The sequence below is a fragment of the Crotalus tigris genome, unplaced genomic scaffold (assembly GCF_016545835.1).
Source record: "Crotalus tigris isolate CLP2741 ecotype Arizona unplaced genomic scaffold, ASM1654583v1 scf7180000020347.5012614909:4044961, whole genome shotgun sequence".
Lineage (NCBI taxonomy): Eukaryota > Metazoa > Chordata > Lepidosauria > Squamata > Viperidae > Crotalus > Crotalus tigris.
In genome coordinates, this window is record NW_024097978.1 from 2,901,691 (window position 1) to 2,922,580 (window position 20,890).

At 40.2% G+C, this 20,890-nt stretch overlaps 1 protein-coding gene across 8 annotated transcripts in view; it reads left to right on the forward strand.

The window, feature by feature from the left end:
* The window catches only part of CFAP91 (cilia and flagella associated protein 91), a 48,908-nt gene that overhangs the window by 25,422 nt on the left and 2,596 nt on the right, over positions 1 to 20,890 (forward strand). For all 8 annotated transcript variants that reach the window (XM_039366611.1, XM_039366610.1, XM_039366609.1 and 5 more), the window contains 5 exons: positions 9,482 to 9,553; positions 12,979 to 13,125; positions 14,671 to 14,892; positions 15,716 to 15,864; positions 19,653 to 19,744. In XM_039366611.1, the coding sequence (XP_039222545.1) occupies positions 9,482 to 9,553; positions 12,979 to 13,125; positions 14,671 to 14,892; positions 15,716 to 15,864; positions 19,653 to 19,744 (682 nt within the window). The remainder of the gene's footprint in view (positions 1 to 9,481; positions 9,554 to 12,978; positions 13,126 to 14,670; positions 14,893 to 15,715; positions 15,865 to 19,652; positions 19,745 to 20,890) is intronic.

A 20,890-nucleotide genomic window follows, 5' to 3' on the forward strand; every position in this document is an offset into this window, starting at 1 on the left:
CATCATCTAACAAGATAAGCTTTGAAGGGTGAATTACAGATTAGTTCAATATGAAGATTAGTCTATTCCTTCATATTTCAGCATGAGAAAAAGAAAAACATGAATAAGATTTGTTATCTATATAGATCAAGCACCAGAGAGAGTATTGAATGGATAAGAAAAAGCCTGTATCTTGAAAGATCTTATGAAAGTAAAATTGAAAAATAGTGAATAATGAAAGCTTTGGTTTTAAAGACCTTATTTGCCAAAAGAAATCCAGGTTCCATCCTTGTATTAACAATTAAAGATGTAAAATTGAAGAGGTGGGGATATGGTATGATTATATTTTAGAGTTATATCTTCACTTAGAAACTTCAGCCTTCAATTTACTTTTATTCCCTATTAAAGCCAGGGATTTTTGTTTTTTTTTTGTTCTTTTGCTGAGGGCACCTTGTTTATCTACTGGTGAAGGTCTCTTTACAAATCACTCTGCCTGATAGTCAGCCATCTTCTACTATCACACTTTCATTCTAGGAGTGTGCTGTTTGCTGCAACCAGCATGTTTGGCCTCATGATTTAACTCAGACATGTCAAACTTGCAATGTCACATGATGTTGTGCAACGTATCAGGACGGTTTTGCCATTTTTGTCAATGGGGTGGGTGCAGGCCAGCAGTTTCACACCCCTGATTTAACTGGAACATTGAAACAGTACATTGGGCCAATTAGGATTGCTTTTAAGGAGAGGCAGCAAATCAGCAAACAGCAGCTGATAACAGTTGCTTATTTTGACTTACTAGACGAGTCTCTTGAATAGAGTCTATTCTATTGGCTTTCAAATAGAAAGCCAATAGAATAGACTATTGGCGACCTTGTTTGGCGAGCCTTGTTTGGCGACCCCCGTGAAATGGTCGTTCGACCCCAAATGGGGTCGCGACCCACAGGTTGAGAACCACTGTACTAGAGGATCTGATAGTTGATTGGCTCATATCTCCTCCTGATCTGCTTTTTTAGCTTATTACTCTTAATTTACTGGCTTAGTTCAGTGCAACACTTGTTTTGCAGCTGTCTTTCGCAGTACCCTTTTCAAACTTGGAAACTGTCCTATCTGTAAACAAATAACTACTCTACAAGGTCAGATCATTTATCTAGGGTCTGTAATCTGTGCTCTTCAGGCAGAAATTAGGAGTCCAGGTCAGCCCTTCTACTCTATCGAGCCTCCACGCTATCAGCCCCCTCTACCACAAAGATCCTGCAGGAGAAGGGCAGTGTAAACAACCACGGGATCTGGCAGGGTGAGAGCTGTGAACCATAAACACAAAGCTTTCACTGTGTCCCTTCACAATAGATACAGTGCCCTTGCTGACTTTAATAGGGACACTAAGGAGACAGGTAAAGGTATTTGTGATGATAACTCAAATAAACAGGGGATCATGGTCCGAGATGAAGAATTTGTTTTCGACAGGGAGAAGTGCGAACCAAGTATTACACATCAGTCATGCAAGAACAGAAAGACATCCAAAAAGAAAAGCCACCTTCTGGTTGGTGATTCAATTATAAGGGATGTAAATTTAGGAAAGGACACTGAGGTTTTGATAGAGGTCAGGTGTCTTCCAGGTGCTACTGCCAGTAGGGACAAGAAGCGTATTTCTAAAATAATCAAAAATGCCAGCAACGACTGTGATGTGAAGGCTATTGTACATCTTGGCACTAACAATCTGTCCCAAAAAGATGTACTCTGTGCAGAATGATTTCCAGAGCTTGGGGCAGGAACTTAGCAGAATAGGCTGTAGGCTTACTTTTTCAGAGGTTTTATCAGTGTATAAGGAACAAAATGGAAAAGGCCAGTGTATAGCAGAATTTAATATGTGGCTAAAGGACTGGTGTAAAGGGGAAGGCTTTGGTTATATTAGTCACGATGTCTGTAGCTGGTCCAATGAAAAAATGTACAAAAGAGATGGTTTGCATCCATCAAAGAAAGGGACCGAGTTACTTGGCAATAAATTCACAGTTTTTCTAGAGGAATATTTAAACTAAACAGTGGGGACAATGAGTTAATTGACACAGAACATCCCTGTCCCCGGCAATCTAAAAATTATAGGGCTATCAGTGCATGTAACATAGATGTGTGTGGACAAGAATATCAACCTTACTGTCAAGCAAAATCAAGCTTTTAATAGCGTGTGCCACACAAAGTGCACTAACCAAATAGGTGGTAAGAAAATAGGGGAATTCAGGCACCACACAGGTTGTGTAGAAAGTAAACACAGGGTCAGTCATAAAGGACTCAAATGTCTATACACCAATGCACAGAGTATGAACAGCAAACTAGAAATTCAGGTTAATGAGGGCAGATATGATATTGTTACCATTACGGAAATATGGTGGGATGAAACCCACAAATGGAACACAGAGCTAGAGGGATTTAAATTATTTAAAAGAAACAGACCAAATAAAAGAGGAGGTGGAATTGCTCTCTATATAACAAATAACTACATCTCTACAGAAATAGAGCACAGTGATGAAAACTGTCCTGAATGCATTTGGGTCAATATAAAAGGGGGGGGGAATGACATTGCCATAGGTGTATACCAGGGGTGTCAAACTCAATTTCACTGAGGGCCACATCAGGGTTGTGGTTGACCTCGGGGGGCTGGGTGGGTGTGGTCAGGGTGGGCATGGTCAGTTCAACATTACTTGTGTTGGGGGCACCTGTGTGGTCTGGGCAGGGCTGGGGGGATCCAGCCTGGTCCTCGAGCAGGTTCTGGGAGAGGTGAGCTGAGAGCCATGGAGCAGGAGGAAACGATAGGGGAAGTGGTCAAAATGGGAAACTTCTGTCCGGAGCCTCTGGCAGCTTAAAAAAAAAACCGTGTGGAGCAGTGACTTTCCTTTCAGTCCATCCTCTCCTCCATTGCCTCCACTCTACACCTGCCAAAGGGGCAGTTTTGCTTTCAACACCCCCATTCCAGAAACCAAAAACTGCTGCCGTTCACCTGCCATGTTCCCCTGACAGCCCCTGCAAACTCTTATTGCATGCTGGCAGGCAGAATCCTAACGCTCCCATTCTCTTTCCTGCATGCTAAGGAAGGAAGCTGCCGGCCATGGCTCTCCCACTCAGGGGTGGGGCGATCCCAGTGAAAGCATGACGGGCGAGACTGGGAGGGGTGGGGCGAGGCCGGGTGGGGTGGGGTGAGGCAAATGAGCTGCAGCTGCTCCTGCGCACCACCAGCCTCCGAGTGCTCACCATTTCCTGTGCATGCACCAGGAGATTGCCCAGCCGGGTTGGGGTGGGCCAGGGCTGGGGCAGCAGGGACCGGTCCCTTGCCATTTCTGTGAACAGCTCCAGGGGCCAAATTTGGGCCCATGGCAGGCCATATCTGGCCCGCTGGCCTTGTGTTTGACATGTTTGGTGTATACTATAGCCAGTGATGGCGAACCTTTTAGAGACCGAGTACCCAAACTGCAACTAAAAACCCACTTATTTATCACTGGGTGCCGATTGGGCGTGGCCCATTTGGTGAGTATGGCCAATTGGGTGGGCGTGCCCAAATGGTGGGCATGGCTGCGGTGGTAACGGCAGACTGGGTGGGACTAAAAACTTCAATCAATCAATTCCAACTTTGCGAGATCTTTTTTTTCCCGCGAGAAATTAAAATAGATTGATTGATTGAACCTCTCTTTTTTGCACATGACGGTGAAGGCCTAAAGCGAAAAGGTTTTATAAAACTCTAAAACTGAAGGCCTAGGACTGGGGCAACGGCGCGCGTGCCCACAGACAGGGCTTTGCGTGCCACTTGTGGCACGCGTGCCATAGGTTCGCCACCACGGCTATAGGCCACTCAACCAAACAGAGGAAATAGATGAACTTTTTGCTAGTCACCTAACTAAGGTCTGTAGGAAGCACATCACAATAGTAATGGGGGACTTTAACTACCCTGACATCAACTGAGAGACAAATGCTGCACCAAATGGAAGATAAAACAGATTCCTGACAAACCTAGCAGACAACTTTGTCTCCCAAAAAGTAGAGCAGGGAACTAGGGGGTTAGCCATTCTGGATCTAATTCTCACAAACAAAGACAAAATGATAGAAGGTGTTGAAGCCACAGGAACCTTGGGAGGAAGTGATTATGCAATATTGGAATTCAATATTATGGAAGCACAAGCAATAAAACGCAGTCAAACTAGAGTCTTGGACTCTAGAGAGCTAATTTCAATAAACTTAGAGAGGGCTTGGAAAGAATGAGAATCCTCAAGGGGAAAACAACTCAAGAAGCTTGGGGAATTTTGAAAAGTGACATAATAAAAGCCCAGTCTAGCACAATACCAACGAAGAAGAAAAATAACAGCTCTCAAAAGAAACCAGCATGGCTGCATAATGAACTTGCTGATAAATTGAAAGATAAAAAGGACAAGTATAGAAAGTGGAAAGAGGGGCACATAACTAAGGCAGAATATCAGCAAATAGCCCGAGCCTGCAAAGATGAAGTGAGGAAAGCTAAGGCTTGTGACCAAAGTCAAAAATAACAAAAAAAGTTTCTTTCAACATGTAAAAAACAAGAATAAAGTGAAGGAAATGATTGGTCCATTAGTGGGGGAAAGTGGCAAGAAGGTGACAAGCAACAGGGAGAAAGCAGAACTATTTAAGTCGTTTTTTGCATCTGTCTTTACACAAAGGGAAAAAACAGACCAACCTATCAAAAATAATGCCATAAAAAACTAATAGAAACACAAGTTAAAATAGGCAAGAAAATGGTAAGTGAGCACCTGGCCAGCCTAGACGAGTTCAAATCAGGACCAGATGGATCACACCCCAAGGTTCTCAAGGAACTGGCAGATGTGATCTCAGAACCACTGAACTATATTTTTCAAAGATCCTGGAGCACTGGGGAACTACCAGAGGACTGGAAAAGAGCTGATGTAGTTCCCATCTTCAAAAAAAAGGAAAAAATGGATCCAGGAAATTACAGACCTATCAGCCTGACCTCAATACCTGGGAAGATTCTGGAAAAGATAATCAAACAACAAATCAACAAACACCTAGAGGCAAACAAAGTCATTACTAAAAGCCAACATGGTTTTGTCAAAAACAGATCATGCCAGACAAATACCTTGACCAAGTGACAAAATTAGTGGATCAGAGGAATGCTGTGGATATAATTTACTTGGATTTCAGTAAGGCGTTTGATAAAGTAGATCACAACCTACTACTTGATAAGATAGAAAAATGGATGGATTCATAGCTGGCTGACCAGCCGTACTCAGCGTGTGGTCCTCAATAGAACCGCATCTACATAGAGGGAAGTGTGTAGTGGGGTGCCCCAGGGCTCTGTTTTGGGCCCAGTGCTCTTCAACATCTTCATCAACGATTTGGATGAGGGGATAGATGGGGAACTCATCGCATTTGCAGACGATACCAAGCTGGCAAGAATAGCCAACATTCCAGAAGACAGGCTTAAGATACAGGAGGATCTGGACAGACTTGAACACTGGGCACTATCTAACAAAATGAAATTCAGTGGTAAAAAATGTAAGGTTCTACATTTGGGCAAGAAAAAACAAATGTACAGGTATAGTATAGGGGGTACCTTGCTCAAAAGTAGTAACTGTGAGAGGGATCTTGAAGTCCTAGTGGACAATCACTTAAATATGACCCAGCAGTGTGCTGCAGCTGCCAAAAAAGCCAACACTGTACTAGGCTGCATTAACAGAAGTATAGAATCAAGATTACGTGAAGTATTAATACCAATTTACAATGCCTTAGTAAGGCCACACTTGGAATACTGCATCCAGTTTTGGTCACCACAATGTAAAAAAGATGTTGAGACTCTAGAAAGTACAGAGAAGAACAACAAAGATGATTAGGGGACTGGAGGCTAAAACATATAAGGAACGGTTGGTGGAATTGAGTATGTCTAGTTTAATGAAGAGAAGGACGAGGGGGGACATGATAGCAGTGTTCCAATATCTCCCTCAAAGAAGAGGGAGTCAAGCTATTCTCCAAAGCGCCTGAAGGCAGGACAAGAAGCAACGGATGGAAACTAATCAAGGAGAGAAGCAACCTAGAACTACGGAGAAACTTCCTGAGTTAGAACAGTTAACCAGTGGAATAACCTGCCTCCAGAAGTGGTGAATGCTCCAACACTGGAAGTTTTTAAGAAGAGACTGGACAGCCATTTGTCCGAAATGGTAAAGGATTTCCTGCCTGAGCAGGGGATTGGACTAGATGACCTCCAAGGACCCTTCCAACTTTATTATTATTATTATTATGGATCATCACACAGTCAGCCAGATGTTCAGACTGGATTTGGCATTTTGTCTACCTATCGAGTCCTTACCCAGGACCTGGGATAGGCAGATGTGGATGTTTGATGGTATTACAGATATCGTCGCAGGATGGAAGCAGTTCCTAGTAAGGCTGCCTTTTGCAATTGACTAACAGCGAATTTGTCAATGCCAATGGTGTTCAAGTGGTGCTCCAGTTGTTTTGGGATTGCACCCAAGGAGCCTATACTATTGGTACTACCCTTGCTTGCTTTTGCCACAGTCTTTCTATTTCTATTTGTAGGTCTTTGTATTTTGTTATCTTCTCCAGTTCTTTCTCTTCTATTCTGCTGTCTCCAGGCACTGCCACGTCCACTATCCAGACTTTTTTGTCTTTCTTATCGACAATTGTTAAGTCTGGGGTGTTATGTTGCAGGTGCTTGTCTGTTTGAATTCTGAAGTCCCAGAGCAGTTTAATTTTATCATTTTCTATGACTTTCTCTATTTTATGATCCCACCAGTTTTTGCTTACAGGCAAATGATATTTTTTGCAGATCTTCCAATGCACCATTGTTGCTACTTTGTCATGCCGCTGCTTGTAATCAGTCTGTGAAATCTTCTTGCAACAGCTTACCAAGTGGTCCACTGTTTCTTCAGCTTCTTTGCATAGGCGGCACTTACTGTCTGTTGCTGTCTTCTCAATTTTGACTTTGTATGCATTTGTCCTTAAGGCTTGGTCTTGTGCAGCCAGAATTAGTCCCTCGGTCTCTTTCTTCAATTTTCCTGCTCTTAGCCATTGCTAGGTCTTGTTATTATCTGCTTTCCCAGCTATTTTTTTCATGTATTGGCCATGTAGTGCTTTGTCTTCCCATGCCTCTATTCTGTTCTTCATTTGGTCTTTCTTGTAGGCCAGTTTGGTCTCTCCAGTAGTTAGTAAGCCTTCCTGATATACTAATTTCAGTGCATCTTCATCATTGTTCTTCAGATATTCTTCCAAAGCCAGTTTTTCTTCTTCAACCATCTGATGTACTTGTAGCATTCCACGCCCACCTATTTGCCTTGGTAGATAAAGTCTGTCAATGTCACTGCGTGGATGAAGGACATGATTCATTGTCATTATTTTTCTGGTCTTCCTATCCATTGCTTTTAGTTCTGCTTGAGTTCAGTCCACTATTCCAGCTATGTACCTAATGACTGGAATTGCCCAGGTGTTGATTGCCTTTATGGTATTTCCTCCATTGAGTTTGGACTTTAAGATCTTCTTCACTCTCTTGATGTATTCAACTCTAATCTTTTTCTTGACTTCAGTGTGTTTGATGTTGTCAGCTTGAAGGATACCCAAGTATTTGTAGTAATCTTCCTCATCCAGGCTCTTAATGTTATTTTCGTGGGATATCTTGATTCCTTCATTTTTCATTACTTTTTCTTGTTTGATAGTAAGTGTGGCACATTTGTCCAAGCCAAACTCCATAACAATATCTTGGCTATATATACGGACAGTGTTGAGCAGTGATTCTATTTCAGATGATGTTTTTCCATATAGCTTCAGATCATCCATGTAAAGGAGGTGGGATAGTCTGGCAGATGTTTTTGATGTTTGATAGCCATGTCCTGAGTTATTCAGTATTGTTGACAGAGGAAACAGTGCAATTACAAATAGTAATGGTGATAATGAATCTCCTTGAAATATTCCTCTCTTGATATTAACCTCTCCCAGTCTCTCACCATTGATCTGCAACTGTGTCTTCCATTGTGCCATCGATCTTTGCACAAATTTTCTGATGTTTCTACTGACTCCTGTTATTTCTAGCACTTTATTATCCAATCATGTGGCAGAGAGTCAAATGCCTTTTTGTAGTCAATCCATGCCACATTCAGGTTGGTCTTCCTTCTCTTGCAGTTTTCCAAGATCATTTTGTCTATTAGGAGTTGATCTTTTGTTCCTCTGCTATTGGGGCGGTTTCCTTTCTGCTCAGGTGGAAAGAGATTGTTTTCAACTAGATGCTGTTGCACTGCATCAGCTACTACACCAGTTAGTAATTTGAAAGTTGTTGGTAAGCAGGTAATTGGCCTGTAGTTACCTGGTGTTGCCCCTTTTGCTGGATTTTTCATTATTAGGTAGGTTTTCCCAGTTGTTAGCCACTTTTCAATTTCTCCTCCTTGTAGTATATTGTTGAACTGTTTGGCAATGAGTGGGTGTATAACAGTTAGATGTTTCAACCAAAACCCATGCAGTTCATCTTCACCTGGTGCTGACCAATTTTTTATTTTCCTTGCTCTTTTTTTCTACCATTTTTGTTATTACTAGTTCTTTCATTTCAACTTCTGTTTTATTTGCATCCACCTCTTTTAACCAAGCCGCATCCTTGTTGTATTTCTTTGGGTTATCCCATATCTGCTTCCAGAACTGCACTGTTTCTTCCTTGTCAGGTACTGACTGATTCTTGCAGTTTCTCCATTGATGGATTGGTAGAAACATTTCTGATTGGATTGAAATTGGAGGTTCTGCCTATAGTTTGCAATTCGAGCTTCATATCTACTGATTTTCCTGGCTATAGCTGTTATTTGTTGCTTTATTATTTCCAGTGCTTCCTTGATCTTCCTTGTTTCTAAGTGGTATTTCTTGATTAGGTATTCTTTGGTCTTCTTGTTCTTCAGCTTCTTTTCTTTCATCTGTTCTAGCTTGCTTGCATGTGATCTTAACTTGCTGATCTTATTTTCTAGTCTAACCTTCCATTTTTTGTGGTGCACTGTTTGTTTGTTTTTCTTCTTTGTTGATTTTGCATCCCAGGTATTCAGTTATAACTGCAGCTGTGCTGTACATTAGTTGGTTTGTTTCTTGCAGTGAATTGGTGCTTATATTTGATATTGCAGTATTTGCATTTTTTAATGCTTGTGCTAGCTGTTTCTTTGGAACAAGCTTCAATGCAGGCAGCCTTATTCTGTTGTTTGCTGAGTAAGACTGCATTATTATTATTATTATTATTATTATTATTATTATTATACATTTATTTATGTCATTATTGTTTGAATTTCCCACTTTCATTTGGATACACAAATTGTTTCTCTTCATATTTTATGCCTGTAAGAATATGGGCAGCACACTGTAGCCAGAAACAATAAGCAAATTTAGTGAAATATACCAACTAATTTATCCAGAATCAGATGGGTCATAATTCTTGAAAACAGAAGTTTTAGCTTATTGCCATATTTCTCAAGGCTTTTGTTTTCTTTTACAGATAGATGAAGAGAGAGAATTGGCTATAACTATACTACAGAAATTAATACGAGGCAGAGCTATCCAAAACATGGTAAGTTTTGTTTTGTGGCATCCATTAACTTGATGACAGATTCTGTCAATATTTGCATCTGTCTCCCAACTGTTTATATTAAATGATTTCAACAAGAAAAAAATTCACATCCATATGAATCATGTCCTTCCAATTGTTTTGAAGGCATTATAAACTATAATAGGGTGTTTAGGTCAACTAAGATATCTCATGGAACTATATCTTATATATCCTCTATCCTCCGACAACCTAACAAGAACTGTGTAAGAACATTATTCAAGCCAGTACAAATGTATTGCAACCAGCCAGAATCCCAGAAAAAGGGAAATGATCACCTGTACATCTTCCAACAAAATGAATACCCATATAACTTTATCAAAAAGTGCCTAACCACTCAAACCCTACAGCCCAACCAAACTAGCTATGAAAAAAATAACACTACCATATATCCAAAACACCTCAGAAACAACCAATAGACTTACAACCACTTGGCATTACCATAGCACACAAAGCAATTAAAGCTCTCCAAAATATCTTAAGTAAACCAAATGGCCCAGTAGCCCAATAAGAAAAAAACAAGTCCTCTACAACATACAGTGTAAGACAGGGGTGTCAAACTGCCGGCCCGCGGGTCGGTTTCATGATACCGGAGCCATGCCCACCCCATTGACGGCAATGGCGAAAAAGCTCCGATACGTCACATGACGTCACAAGTTTGACATGCCTGGTGTAAGAGGTGACGGTGACTATAACAACCACTGACACAATGAAACTGTTTAACCTCACAACACATGAACAGATTGAACTATAATTTCAACTGGGAAACTGGACATCCTATACCAAACTAAATCCAAAAGAAATGCCTAAAAACTTGACATTCAGGCAAATCAGGTATCAATAAACACATAGAGATAAACCACATTTATATACCATTCAAAAGAGACAATAAAAAAGCTAAGAAGGAAACAAAAAAACCAGAACACATCCTCTCCAGCAACCAACATCCAGATAAGCAAGGATGAGCACTAGACAAACAATCAAGCAGAAAACCCTACTCAGGAATTATCAGAGAGAAAACCACACTCCTACAAATACTGGCAGGCAAGCTACTGTACGTAAGCAGGCAACAAACCCACACTCTCTAGCACTGATAAAGTTACCTAGTTGTATAATAAAATATCTGCAAGCAAACAACTAAGCTCAAAGAATACCAAGGATTCCTTATTCAACCCTGAGCTACTTATGTTCCCTTCTATTGCAGCCATATTTTATACCACAGGTGTCGAACTCGCCTCATGACTTTTTTTGCATTGCCAGAGTTGGGGTGGGCGCGGCCTCCTTATGATGTAACTGGCCCATGGGCCGGCAGTTTGACATCCCAGTTTTATACTATTCAAATTCTAAATTGAGTCCAAACTTACAAAACTACAGAGGTAAATAATGATTTAACATTGTTAGTCTGTTTTAATTCCTTTTTCTTTTGTATTCCAAACTCTGTAGTAGCTTAAGGAGCAAAGAAGCAGGTCTAAATGTTTTTTTAGTTCAGTTACCATGACAAATCTTAGTTATTCTGCAATAATTTTAGATTTTCATTTCTGATCATGGTTTATTGGCCAATAATATGCTCTGATTTATCCACAATAAACTTGGATAGATGTTGAAGGAAATAAAATAGTTTTGGAGGCAAAAACAAAGATATAAAAGCAACAACTGAATACTATGTTTATTAGAAGAAAAAGCAATGTAATCAAATAGGTAATGAGAAAGCCAGTATAATTGAATTGGAGCTCTCTGGTAAGGTTATACCTAGGACAAGAAGAAGGTGAAAAAATGGAAATATGGTACAACCATATAAAGCTACACTGAATGAAGAATTAATTCAAAAAATTAAGAAGTTTGTCAAGGAATGGTCAATTAACAAGAGCTTCTTTGATTAAATAGGAAATTCAAGGAAGGAGTAAGTGTACGTTCAACCTGATATAAAGAAAACATGATTTAAAAGAATAGAACCCTGAGGCACTTCACAAAATGGGCATTTCCATCACATGCAGGACAGTCTGCAAGCCATAGGAGCATATAATTTAAGATGTGCTAAAGCCATTTCAGAAGGCAGAAGACTTCAGGTCCATTCATAATCTCCCAGTTCAGTTTATTCCCATAACAACCCAAAAGTGTAACTTATTCCTACAGGATTGTTATTGGAATAAACTGAAGAGAATAGTATAGTAAGCAGCCCTGAGCTGTGGAGAAAAGATAGGATATAAAACTTAAAAAATAAGCAACCAAAGCTGCCAACTTCTTGTTTCGACATAAGAATCTTTTTATTTAACCTTTGCAATCTAAAGTACTTTAATGTCCAGATAATCCTTGTTTAACAACCACAATTTTGAATGGCAACTTTGCTAAGCGCTCAGATTGCTAAACAAAAACCGCATAATTGTGATGGGCTTAAAACTTCACTACCCCTTCAGTCGTTAAGCAAAGCATCATCATCATTAAGTGAAACACCACATGACCATGACTTGCAATTTTACTTGTGCCTTTATTCTGTTTATCACAAGCTAGTTGTGAAGCGCAGAAATGGCAATTACTTGACTACAGGGTACTTCTAGGTTCATAAATGCAAAGCTTTTTTTTACATCATTATTATTTTGAACAGTCACTAAATGAGGCAATTGATAAGTGAGAACTATCTGTATGCTTTCTCCACTTTTGAGGTATAGATAAACAAGAGTCTTAATTAATGCCTGTCATCCAATATGAAGAGCTAACTTTAAAAGTATGCATGATTATTTGTTGAGCATATGGCTTCCTTTCTCAATTCAGATTGATAAATTGGAGGTGAAACAGAAATTAAGTTGTATTTTAAATTTTGACACACACATGGCAGCGTATTTACTTCTGAGTTGCTTCAGAGCTTTTTTTACGTATATAGATTCTTCATTAAAGGAGCTGCCCATTAGGCAGCAATGAAAAAAAAAGGCATTTGTTGTAGTTGCTTTCTTTTCTTTCCAGCTCATAAGATATATGATGGAACATACGTATTTCTGGAGTAGTTGCATGCTGAATGAACAATTTAAACTCACTGCAAGCAACATATTCTGCTTCTTTCATTCATTCTATTTTTGTTTCTAGCAGTACCACAGCTGCAAAACTGTAGAAGTAAGACTTTCACAGGTGTTGAGGGAAAATACCCAAAGCTACTCTTCTGTGGTTAGATTCTATCTATCCTGGGTGTCCTGACATAGAATAGAAACTATATGAATAAGTTGCTGTATTTTATATATTTATATGTGTTTTTATTGTCATTTCCTATGTACATATGCTATAAAAATATTTCATTATAAATATTTGTTTAAAAAGTTAAGAAACAAATTTGGAAGATGCCATTCACTTTGACTATCTTAAATCAACCATGTCCTTGGCTTTCTCAATATTAAAAACAGATGTTTGAAGGAAAGGAAAAACGTCTAGAATTGATTTATGAGTTACGCACTACACATGCACTTCAGGAAGATGGACAGTTGTTGAAGAAGGCTGAAAAACAAGTGACTTTAGCCTTACAACGGCAGCGGGATTTGCACGAACATAAGGTTTGGTTATAAATGGAGGAAATTGATTTTATAGTAATTTATTTTTGCAAAATATGTGTAACAGAAGCTAATGATGGTAACTTCCCATCTAGGGAAGAATACGGTATTCAGGGCAGAGTTTTCAACCAATTTCAGTCTTTGGTGTTAATTAGAATAGTTAGAAGGGTGTGGTGAATGTTAGGAAAGTTCATTCCTATGGTACTTTTATAATTTTACGTTCCTGGGAAATCACTTGTTTTGTTCAGTCCAACATCAAAAGTGAAATACTAAAAATTAATAAATATACTAATGTTCTTCTTTAATGTTGTTATGTGAACGAAAGAGCAAGCACCTATGAAATACTTATAAAAACCACAACTAAAACTGAACTAAAAGATTAAAATATAAAAAAAATCAACCTAATGCAGTGGTGGCAAACCTATGGCACATGTGCCAGAGGCAGCACTCGGAGGCCTCTCTGTGGGCACGCGCGCTATGCCCCGGAGATGGCAACCATACCTCTTCAACCAGCCGCCCACTAACTCGCCAAGGTGCCATGTGGCCGGATGCATCCCAGAACGGCTGGTTTCCCTCCCCCGTCCCATTCCTCTTGGCCTCTCCTTTTCCTGGGCACGAACCACTGCATTGCCTCCTCAGCTGTCGGCCATCTGTCCAGCTCAGAGGCGGTTTCTCTGAACTTCTGGTGGCGAGCAGCGGAGCCCGAGTGCGCCAGTCGAGGAGCCAGCAGGCTGTGGCTGCTGACAATGTTGACCCCCATGCGCTCGCTAGCCTCTCTGTGCGGGGGCCGATGGTATCAGGCAGCAGCCGCTCCGGCCACTACCTCGCCCTGCGACAATGGCACCCCAGCCCTGCCTTGCCTCACCCGCAGGACGAGTCTCCTGCCCACTGCCCCACCTGCCAGAGACCCCCTGGATCTCCCCCAATTCTGCCTGGCCCCCACAGGCATCCCTCCCCATGAGCAACATCGAGGTGATCACGCCCACCTTCGCCACACCCAGCCAGTGGGCCATACCCACCTGGCACCCAATGAAAAATAAGTGGGTTTTGGGTTGCAGTTTGGGCACTCGGTCTCTAAAAGGTTCGCCATCACTGACCTAATGTTTAAACATATCAGAATGAGTCTCCAATTATTTTTCTTTGTAGTTGGGTAAATAATGGTTGCTGACAACTCATTAGAGAACATAGAGCATTACTATCAAATTCGCTATGTTGTACCAGTATCTACTTTTTCTGAGGAAAACTTTGGAAGCCAATTCTTATATATGAAAGTATGTAAAGACTTGTATTGTTCAGGAAAGCCTGGTTATTTTCATAATATCAGAAATAATATAATTTTAGTCCCCCCTCAGGGTTTGATTCTGGTGTTAGATTCTAGGCTTAGACATCAATCAATCTCATTAAAGATGATGTTGATGGAGTTATGACTAACAATTTAGTATAATGCAGAGGTTGTTTTAAACATTAGCTCTGAAAGGCAGATAAAATTGTTGAAATGATAAACAAATTAAATAAAAAAAGGAATGAAATATTTCCGTACTCCCTTAGATGTCTCTCATGGAAAAGCATTTGGCTCGTGTAGAAGGAAGAGTCCTTGCAAATATGTTGGATTTCCTCTCTAAAGAACTGACTCGACTACAGGATGAGCGGAGAATCCATGCTTTTGCTATGCTAGCAGAAAGGCAGCGCCGAATCCGGGAAGCAGAGGAAAGTGGACGTCGACAGGTAGAGGAGAGACGCAGACGTGAAGAGGATGAGATCTTTAGACAGGCAAGTGTGGGAAAAACTATTAAATAAGCTCAAGGAGGTTTAAGCTAGGTCATGGCACAATTGTATTTGTTCAGATTACCTCACAATATGTCTTAAACCTGTGTCCAATATGTGCATAGGTAATACTTCTTTGAAGGAAATCAAACTGCTGAAAGTGGATATAGCTTACAACTGTAGTAGTATTGTATTATCATTTTCATCTCACATCATCCAGTTTTCCACTAAGTGCTTCTTTAGCCTCCTCGTTGGAGGATTAAATTTGTATCATGCTCTGCATTTAATCACAATAGTGCTTGGGTAATTCAGAGAAGCTGATTAAAGTACAATTACTCATTTACAAATGAACAATAGGAAACATTACACCAGTAAGATCAATAAGGAGGACTTACTTCATTTAGAGACATAGGAGTTGTCAATGGGTTAGTGTGGAATGGAGGCCATCTGGGAAGACCTCTTGGCTAGGCTGGGAAGGCAAAAAATATCCCCAAAGTGGTAATCTTTGAACATAACTCAAGGCAGAATTTACTATCCCACATTGAACATGTTGGAGATGCAATAGTGTTGTACATTTTAAACAACTTTGCAAACTAGGTCTAGAAGCATTCATTAAAAGAGTATTGAAAGGAACAGGAGTCTGATCTGGTAAATTATATTATCCAAGCATAAAGTAAGCATTCACTTACTTTATAAAAAGTAAGTGAATGAAGCAGGATAATTCCAAAGAAAAAGAATAGTGAAAAATGAGCCAAATAATAAATTATTCCCAAGATAAATATGCTTATACCAGTGGGGAAAAATATTTTGATTTGGGTTTTTTTTTCAGGTTATTAAAGTACACCAAAAAACAGTTGATTCTTATCTAGAAGATGTTATCTTGAACAGCATGGAGAGTACAGCTGAAGAACAATCTAGGGAAGAGATTCAAAGAATGGCTGTAGAAATCAACAATATTGCTTATGAAATGGAAACACGGTATGGGCTCCTGAAGAAATAGCAGCATTCATAAAGTGAACATAACAAAAGTGGTTATGGTACTATAAAGACTGATCTCCTTCTGGCCTGTTGTTGTTAATTGCGAAGTCGTGTCCGACCCATCGCGACCCCATGGACAATGTTCCTCCAGGTCTTCCTGTCCTCTACCATCTTCTGGAGTCCATTTAAGTTCACACCTACTGCTTCAGTGACTCCATCCAGCCATCTCATTCTCTGTCGTCCCCTTCTTCTATTGCCCTCAATCTTTCCCAGCATTAGGCCCTTCTCCAGTGAGTCCTTCCTTCTCATTAGGTGGCCAAAGTATTTGAGTTTCAACTTCAGGATCTGGCCTTCTAAAGAGCAGTCGGGGTTGATCTCTTCTAGGACTGACCGGTTTGAACGCCTTGCAGTCCAAGGGACTCGCAGGAGTCTTCTCCAGCACCATAGTTCAAAGGCCTCAATTCTTTGGCGCTCAGCCTTTCTTATGGTCCAACTTTCACAGCCATACATTGCAACTGGGAAAACCATGGCCTGGACTATACGCACTTTTGTTGGCAGGGTGATGTCTCTGCTTTTTAGTATGCTGTCTAGATTTGCCATAGCTTTCCTCCCCAGGAGCAAGCGTCTTTTAATTTCTTGGCTGCAGTCCCCATCTGAGGTGATCTTGGAGCCCAGAAAAATAAAATCTGTCACTACCTCCATTTCTTCCCCATCTATTTGCCAGGAATTGAGAGGGCCGGATGCCATGATTTTGGTTTTCTTAATGTTGAGTTTCAAGCCAACTTTTGCACTCTCCTTCTTTACCCGCATCAAGAGGCTCTTTAGTTCCTCTTCACTTTCTGCCATTAGAGTGGTATCATCTGCATATCTTAGGTTGTTGATATTTCTCCCGGCAATCTTAATTCCAACTTTTGATTCATCTAGCCCTGCCTTTCTCATGATGTGCTCTGCATATAAGTTAAATAGGCAGGGCGACAGTATACAGCCTTGCCGGACTCCTTTTCCAATTTTGAACCAATCAGTGGTTCCGTGTCCGGTTCTCACTGTTGCTTCTTGACCCGCATATAGGTTTCTCAAGAGACAAATGAGATGGTCTGGTACTCCCATCTCTTTAAGAACTTGCCACAATTTGTTGTGATCCACACAATCAAAGGCTTTTGCATAGTCAATGAAGCAGAAGTAGATGTTTTTCTGGAACTCCCTAGCTTTCTCCATGATCCAGCGTATGTTGGCAATTTGATCTCTAGTTCCTCTGCCTCTTCGAAATCCTGCCTGTACTTCTGGTAGTTCTCGATCCACATACTGCTGGAGTCTAGCTTGTAGGATTTTAAGCATAACTTTACTAGCATGTGAAATGAGTGCAATGGTGCGATAGTTTGAACATTCTTTGGCATTGCCTTTCTTTGGAATTGGAATGTAAACTGACCTTTTCCAATCCTGTGGCCACTGTTGAGTTTTCCAAATTTGCTGGCAAATTGAGTGTAGCACTTTTACTGCATCGTCTTTTAAGATTTTGAATAGCTCAGCTGGAATACTGTCACCTCCACTAGCTTTGTTGTTGCTCAGATTTTCTAAGGCCCATTTCACTTCACATTCTAGGATGTCTGGTTCGAGGTCAGTGACCATCTCATTGTGGTTATCTGGGACGTTAAGCTCATTCTTGTATAGTTCTTCTGTGTAGTTTTGCCATCTCTTCTTAATCTCTTCTGCCTCTGTTAGGTCCCTGCCATTTTGGTCCTTTATCATGCCCATCTTTGCATGAAACGTTCCCTTCATATCTCCAATTTTCTTGAAGAGATCTCTGGTCCTCCCTATTCTGTTGTTTTCTTCTATTTCTTTGCACTGTTCATTTAAGAAGGCATTCTTATCTCTTCTAGCTACTCTCTGGAATTCTGCATTCAATTGGGTGTATCTTTCTCTTTCTCCTTTGCCTTTCGCTTCCCTTCTTTCCTCAGCTATTTGCAAAGCTTCCTCAGACAGCCATTTTGCTTTCTTGCATTTCTTTTTCTTTGGGATGGTTTTAGTTGCTACCTCTTGTACAATGTTGCGAACTTCCATCCATAGTTCTTCAGGCACTCTGTCTATCAGATCTAATTCCTTAAATCTATTTGTCACCTCTACTGTATATTCATCAGGAATATGATTTAGTTCATACCTGAGTGGCCTAGTGCTTTTCCCTACTTTTTTCAATTTAAGCCTAAATTTTGCAACGAGAAGCTCATGATCTGAGCCACAGTCAGCTCCTGGTCTTGTTTTTACTGACTGTATAGAGCTTCTCCATCTTTGGCTGCAGAGCACATAGTCAATCTGATTTCTATGTTGACCGTCTGGTGATGTCCATGTGTAGAGCCGTCTCTTGGGTTGTTGGAAAAGAGTGTTTGTTATGACCATCGTATTCTCTTGACAAAATTCTATCAGCCTGTGCCCTGCTTCATTTTGTACTCCAAGGCCAAACTTGCCTGTTATTCCGGTTATCTTTTGGCTTCCTACCTTAGCATTCCAATCCCCCATGATGATAAGGACATCATTTTTTGGTGTTAATTCTATAAGGTGCTGTAGGGTTTCATAGAACCAGTCAATTTCATCCTCTTCAGCACCAGTGGTTGGGGCATAGATTTGGATTATTGTGATATTGAATGGTTTGCCTTAGATTCGAATTAAGATCATTCTGTCATTTTGGGGATTGTATCCCAGTATTGCTTTTCCTATTCTTTTATTGACTATGAAGGCTACTCCATTTCTTCTGAGGGATTCTTGCCCACAGTAGTATATCTGATGGTCATCTGAGTTAAATTCACCCATTCCTGTCCATTTTAGTTCACTGATTCCTAAGATGTCGATGTTCAGTCTTGTCATCTCTTTTTTGACTACGTCTAGCTTGCCTTGATTCATGGATCTTACATTCCAGGTTCCTATGGAGAAAAAATCTTTACAGCATCGGACTTTCCTTTCACCACCAGATATATCCACAGCTGAGCGTCCTTTCGGCTTTGGGCCAGTCGCTTCATTCTTTCTGGCGCTACTAGTACTAGCCCTCTGCTCTTCCCCAGTAGCATATTGGACACCTTCCGACCCGAGGGGCTCATTTTCCAGCGTCATATCTTTTTGCCTTTTAGTACTGTCCATGGGGTTTTCATGGCAAAGTTACTGGAGTGGTTTGCCATTTCCTTCTCCAGTGGATCACATTTTGTCAGAAGTCTCTGCTATGACCTGTCCGTCTTGGGTGGCCCTGCACGGCATAGCTTATAGCTTCATTGAGTTACGCAAACCCCTTCGCCACGACAAGGCAGTAATCCATAAAGGGGCCTAGAGCCCACTAATTGCATATAATAAGATAGTTTTTATATTCCAAACAAAATTCCTCTGGATTTCAGACTCCTTGGGGAGTCTCTCTTTTCTGAACTTTCAAATAGTCTGTTCTATTAACTCATGATTTGTGATTTGAAGTTAAGAGGATATCACATATACATTTTTAAAGTGATCTTCCCTCTCTTTTCATGAAAAAAATAATGCAATTCAGTTTTTTCCATTTTCCTGCAGCAATATTTTTTTCTTATCATTTTTTATAATTGTGCATGGAGATGAGATGTCACTGATCCTGAATTAGGATTGAAATAAATGCGGACCAAAGAACATTTCTTTTTTTTTACCTGCATTATTTAAACAGATGGTGAGGTTGTCTCATTGATTGGTACATGAATAACTAATGCTCTTGGTATGAAAGAGAAAAGAACAAAATGCCAAAAATGTAACCATTTTCATTTATCTGATTTCCCCCCCCCCTATAGTCAGAGTAATCTACAGTCTGAAGAGATTGTGGCAGAGCTAGTTTATGGCTTCCTGATCCCTGAAGTGAGAAAAATGACCATTAAGGAAAAAGGTGAGAAAAAGAGCGCCATGTTTACCTCTTGTGTTAATTTTTATTCTGGCTGCTTTGTTCTAGTATCCAGCTATGCAATGCTTTATCTATTGAACAATTCATTCAAATACATCATCAGTAAACCTGCAGCAAATAATGGGTAACTTGGTATAATATGTTGCCCAAAATAAACTTAGCAAAGACAATAGAGGATTCAGTCTGCCAATAATTGTGTAATGGGATTTATAACTTAACATTGTAGGGTTTTTTTTAATCTCTGCAATTGCACAACCAGGCTCTATGCCAATACAAAGCACAAATCCTTTGGATCATTCTAAAACTGAGTTTTTTCACAGCAGCCTATTGTCACATCCTCCCTGTCAAGTATGGCAGTTAGATTCTCTTCCTGCTCATCATTTCTAAGCAGTCTCATGAAAATTGAATAAACTAATTTTAGAGAATTGCAGAATAAAGCCCAATGTGCACGAGGTTCTGTGTCTTTACATGCAGGATTCCTACCTTCAAGGTTTCAGAGTTTGAATTTTGGATTTCTTCCTCTTCATTTTTCAAGTCACTGGTTCTGTAGCTTCTTGATGCCCAATCTAGAATGTTCTGTAATCTCCCTTATTTATTCTTTTTTTTTTCTGGCACAAGAATCTGATCTTTTCAGCCTTATCAGCTTCAACCCTTATGCTGACTGCACATGAATAAAAATGGTAGTCCCTGCTGTTCCTCTCACATTTTCAAAACTAAAACTTTGAAACAGTAGCCAAGAAACTGATGGTACAAGAAGGCAGATAAGGGCAGATAGGCTACAGTTGAGGAAAAACGCAGGGAATTACTTGAAAAACCACAGTTACAAATAGATAATTTATCCCTTTGAGCTTCACATATGTACATAATTGAGAAAGTAAATTCTGGTTAAAGAAGACAGCAGCATCTATGCAAACTAACACCCTCACGAAGCGAGAAATGAGATTTTCTACTGGTAGTCCAAAAAAGAAAAAGTAAAGATGAACTTCCAAGTACTAGTGTGCAACATATTTCTTGATTGCTTGTTCCTCTACTGTTGATGGTTGATCATAAAAGGCAGACACTTCAATATCTTCATTGGCAATTTTAAGGTTGGTTGTTCTATCTATTGTCATTACTTTGGTCATCTTTATA